Source organism: Triticum aestivum, chromosome 4A (assembly GCF_018294505.1).
Source record: "Triticum aestivum cultivar Chinese Spring chromosome 4A, IWGSC CS RefSeq v2.1, whole genome shotgun sequence".
In the NCBI taxonomy this organism is placed as follows: domain Eukaryota; kingdom Viridiplantae; phylum Streptophyta; class Magnoliopsida; order Poales; family Poaceae; genus Triticum; species Triticum aestivum.
This window is the reverse complement of record NC_057803.1, coordinates 693,585,020-693,590,219: the sequence shown is the minus strand read 5'-3', so window position 1 is coordinate 693,590,219 and position 5,200 is coordinate 693,585,020. Positions and strand designations below refer to the sequence as shown.

Sequence of the window (5,200 nt, the reverse complement as noted above, 5' to 3'; positions counted from 1 at the left end):
TAAAAACGTGGCTAGTGCATGACAAATAGATTAGAGAGCATGTACATAGACAAATCATGCAACAAAGAACCAAAAAAATAATAAATAGGAGTATATATATTCTGGTCTTTAAGTGATAATTCATTACACCGAAAATTACTCCTGATTGATCATAATCGTGTTAGACAGCTCATAAGATATTTGTATGGAAGAACGAGGGAGAAATACCACAAAGCTATTGCTTTGGATCCATAGTCCAGGGCACGCGCTACCCGCACATAGTCATCGGTGCAACAAAGTTGATGAGGCAGCGGCGCGAAAGTTCCCGCATATTCATGGTGAGATTGGGGGGGGGGGGGGGGGGGGGTATATAAAGGGGTCAGGACCAAGAGGGGCTAGGGAGAGGTGTTCTCCAATCATGGATGTTTGTGTAGTCTTTGAATATATGGGGCCTCCATCATCTTAGGTTATTTATGTACTTCTAGTTTTCTGTATCACATGTAAGATTGTCTTTGGATAGGACCTCCTCTCTTTTAGGTTATTTATGAGTAAATTGCAAAAAAACACCACAATTGGGTCGAAGTTACCAATGCTTCAGGAAAAAAACCTCCAGAAAACATGCATTTCGGTGGGTGTTCGATAACCTCTGCACAATTATGGTGTTTTTTTTGCAATTTACTCGTTATTTATCTACTTTTACTTTTTCTGTATGACAATTTTTTTTGCAGGAACAGTATGACACCTTTTGTTTAGACATATTGACTCTGTGCATCTTGCTATGTACTCCCTTCATTTCATAATTCTTTTTGTGGTTTTAGTGCAGGAGTACTAGAATCTTCACATTCAATTGGTGCGATTGTATTAGTTTGATATATAAAAATTTCCTTATAAACAAAAAAGGCCAAGTTTGGGCTAGGACAGTGTCAGCATCCGACAGCCTTAAACCAGGTCATCGTCAAGTCTGCGTGTAGCGATGACACCGGCCGCGCCAGGCTCCACAAGTCACCATCGCCGGCCCCGGTGAAGGAGGGGGGGTGTAGCGTGCCACCGCCGGAGTAGGAGGCGGCACCACCGAGCTCATCGGCGATGTAGGACATGTCGTTCATCGTCTCAGCCAACGCAGGGTTAGAGAGGCCGCTGAGCTCATAGGCAGCGAGCCGGTCGAGAGCCTCCCAGTCACCACTGTACTCGGGCGGTGGCGGTAGGAGCCGGCCAGGCACGACGTGCTCGAGCGGCGGGAGCTTCATGAACTTGTCGTACAGGGTGCTGCTGCCGCTGTGGCACACTCTGTTGATCAGGTGGTCCAGTACTGACGACGATGGGTTGGTGGGCTTGGTCTCCTGCCTGCACGATGTCGTGGATGAGCGGCCCATGTAGCTGAGGATGTGGTCGAGCCCGTCGTCGCTGCCGGAGCAGTGCGTCATCTGCGCCTTGGCGTGGTCGCTGGCGGCGGCCAACATCGACGAGCAGTTGCTCTCGCTGCGCTCCATGGCACCGGCGCCGACTAGCTTGTTGGACGCTGCGCCGCCACCGCCATGGTTCTGGCCAGCTTGGCGTTGCGCGACGATGTTCTTCTTCTTGAACACCCGACAGATGACCCACCCGTCCTCCTGCGTCGACGACTGGTCGCCAACCACGCCGTGTATCTGTTCATATGATACAGATAGACAACGTCAATTATATATTTTTTTGCGGGGTAACGGTAGTTTCTATTGCAAAATTAAAGTGTTACATTTGAAAGGCCACAAATTCTCAATACAAGGTGGAACCGAGTTTAACCATAGACAACGTCAATTGACTAATCAATTATGCATGGTGTTGAATTTTCGAAGGAACTACTTCTAGTACTACCTCAAAAGGCATGTCAATGGATCTAGTAATTATGCATGCATGTAGGCAGTGTTTGACCCTTGAAAAGGCTCGCTCGGTAATGGAGGTTTGTTAGTAGTTTGTCATATGCGGGTGTCTCCGTGTACAAAGGTCCACTATTCGATTATTTGGACATACCAGTAGCAGCAGTAGTTTGTCATACAAGTTTCTTTTTTCTTGAGACAGTGTGGTGTAGCTAAAAAGTTGTGTCAACTGTGAAGTAGCTTCTGCAGAGCCCTGTCCACTAAACCTATGCATTTTAAACGCTAAAAAAATAACGTTAATGAATTATGATGTTCGATCAGTGATCTTTTTTTTTGTCTGAACATGTGTATGACTGTATGTCAAGTATACGTGATATATCATATACTATGTCCGATCGTATGCTTACATTTTCAAAAAAAAAATTGATTTAAGAGAAACACTAAATGGGACTTAACTTTAATAGTGGTATATTTTTCATAGCTTCTACACATCGGTAAATGGTATAACCCGTTATTAAAAAAATCAAAAATGTAGATAATGTTTGTTCGCAAGTATGCTAAACCAACTGCACACTACTTCGAGCCCCCTTTCCATGACCCACCGAAAGGAAATCCCAGTCCCCGCTCGCAAATTACAATTAATTCCATTGCACCATGGCATCCTAGTCTGATCCGTATCGCCGGATGTTGCATCCTTTTTATATTTTCTTTCGTTTTGCACAATGATTATGGTCCTTTTGTGTCCCTAGGACTCTGTTATACTATTTTTAATAAGATGACTGCATGTATCGATTGATGCAGAGATCCGGGGGTTTTTCTCCTTTTTCAAAAAAAGAATGTGTGTCCCCATTCCCAACCATCACCCGGACATAATCTTCACTAGACTTTGTCGTCTACAGTCGCATATGCGCCACGGGTACATACACAGAAAGTATGAGCGTACAGTACGTACATTAATCGCACGCATGCACCACTAGCGAGCTATCTCCATCCATGTCGGCCGACCGCCGTGAATGCAATTGCGACGTAGTACTACAGTATTGTACAGTCTGGACACTGGCGGAGAGAGACTGTACTAGTAGAGCACGTACCGGGAATGAGGCACTGGAGTAGTAGGTGGCGTCGCCGGGGTTGACGGGGACGGCGTCCTCGAGGCGGTACTCGTGCATGATCCAGTCGGACTTGCGGCCGTGTGGGGCGCGGCCCTTGTAGAAGACGAGGGTCTTGCGCATGCCGATGCGGCCGGAGCCGGCGGCGGAGTAGATGGCCTTGTCCCGGCCGGTGGCCTTCCAGAACCCGGCTGCGGTGGCGCGGTTGGTGCGCGTCCCCATGGGGTACTTCTTGTCCTTGTGGCTGAAAAGGTACCAGTCGTTCTGCGGGCCTGTGCCGATCCGGCAGCGCTCTGCGTTGTTTTCCCAGGTCAGTTAGTTGAGTTCACCATGAGTACGTAGATGCGAGCTACCATTGTGGATGGAGAGTGTAGATCAAACCTTGGATGTCCCATGGCTCGAGCTTGTTGAGGTCGACGTCGCGGATGACGTCGAGGTCGATGCGCTGCGAGGCCACCTTCTTGGCGAGGTAGTAGGTGAGCAGCTCCTCCTCCGTCGGATGGAACCGGAACCCCGGCGGCACCACCGACTGCCCGTTCACGGAGATGCTCATGGTGGATGGTTGACCGGAGGGAGGGAGCAGGAGGGGAGGGAAGATGATGGTGGCGAGTGGAGGGGAATGAAGTTGTTGCCAGTGATGGGGTGCAAGGAAACAATGGCAACGGATGAGGGGTGGTTATATATAGCTACTGCCTTGTAATGGGATTAGTTACGTTCGTTCTGGAGAGGAGAAGTGCCACCAACCTCGAGAGGGAGACGCCAACCACAAGCATGGCCAGAATAACCACCACGGCAACAGAACAGCACCGTCGATCAGCAAGACAGCAACAGGATGTTTGCGTGGTGGCCGTTTCTCTCTTTTCGTTCATGTTCACGGTTGACGTTGTCATAAATTATAGGAGGAAATTTAAGCAGCAGAAAATAAAAGATGTTTACGTGCCAGTCGTTTCTCTCTTTTCTTCCATCTTCATGCGTGATGTTGTAATAAATTAAGGGAAATCAAGTTCCACAAGGTACTACTACTAGATCGCGAACTTTGCCATCCGACGATCCATCGAGGTTAGCTGTTGGAGGGAAGAAAGCCCAGCGCAATTAGTGGAACAGCTTTCTTGACTTCTCTGGTAAACCGATAAAGAAAGGTGTGCACATGCATGGATGTTGATGCTGCAGCTCGGTTGTAGGGTTCGGCCCCGCTGTGCATATCTGTCTCCTGCTTTTCCCCCTACAGGAGCCAAAAGCCAGGATGGAGACTAGAAATTGAGAGAAATAACTGCCTTTGAAAATTATTGAGGGCATGTACAATGGTGCTATCTTAAGAGTGCCACGTAGGATAAATGATGATGTGGAGGAGAGAGAACTCATAAGAAAAGGCTTGTCTTCTCTTATTTAAGAGAAGACAAGAGATGATCTCTTAGCACAATATGTCTCACCACATTTTTAGGAATGACTAGTTATTGAAGATAAAGCTAAGAGATGACCCATTGTAGACTCTTTTTTTTGTCATATCTAAATTACATGCAAGACTTAAGATAAGACTACCTTATCAATCATTGTACATGCCCTGATAGCATAAGTTGTCACAGGAGAACAACGGCCGTTGGCTTTGATATTTCAAGATATACTACAACTGTGCTAGGAGTACCTACTTCACTGACCAAAGTAAATTCAAAAAAATGTAAAAAAACAAAAAAAATCTGAAATTTTTTGTAGATGTTTGTATTAGTGTCGCAAGCATGATTGACAAAATTTCATGTGAAACGGAGCAGCAGTGTTTTCGCGGTGAGAAAATCAAAATTGGGGTGACATTTGGTTTTCATTTTTTTTTTTGCACATGCCAAAATGCTTAACATTTTTGTCTCAAAATTTCCAGGTAGCATTTGGATGTGACTAAGATCGCATAAAAAAAATCTTGATTTTTTTGACATTTGCAAAATTACTTTTGGGAGCTAAATTTAATTTCCGGTTTTGTACCATGTATATATTCCACTTGGAACCACATTTGACCAATTGATGAGGTGTCCCTAACAAAATTGCTAGTACACCTCGCAAAAGAAATCCCCTTGTTAGAGTCCGAAGCAAAATGGAGCTCTCCCGTGCGTTTGGATTGTGGACCGTCCGATCGAGCTCCCTGACGCGTCCTGTCCGTCGGATCATGAGATGGAGCGATCTGGGCCGTCCTATCGAGCGCACAGCGACCCTGGCCGTCCGATCGGAATTGCCATGCCACCGCCTGTAAATTCCGTGCCCCACCGAGGGTAT

At 46.6% G+C, this 5,200-nt stretch overlaps 1 protein-coding gene across 1 annotated transcript; it reads right to left on the bottom strand.

The window, feature by feature from the left end:
* Positions 1-815: 815 nt before the first annotated feature.
* On the bottom strand, positions 816-3,570 carry LOC123083181 (NAC domain-containing protein 43). Its single transcript, XM_044505290.1, has 3 exons — positions 3,323-3,570; positions 2,924-3,234; positions 816-1,625 (listed from the first exon to the last, which is right to left on the bottom strand). Exons 1-3 carry the CDS (start codon positions 3,492-3,494, stop codon positions 903-905), a joined length of 1,206 nt encoding a protein of 401 aa, XP_044361225.1. The 5' UTR covers positions 3,495-3,570; the 3' UTR covers positions 816-902.
* Between the last annotated feature and the right edge of the window lie 1,630 nt (positions 3,571-5,200).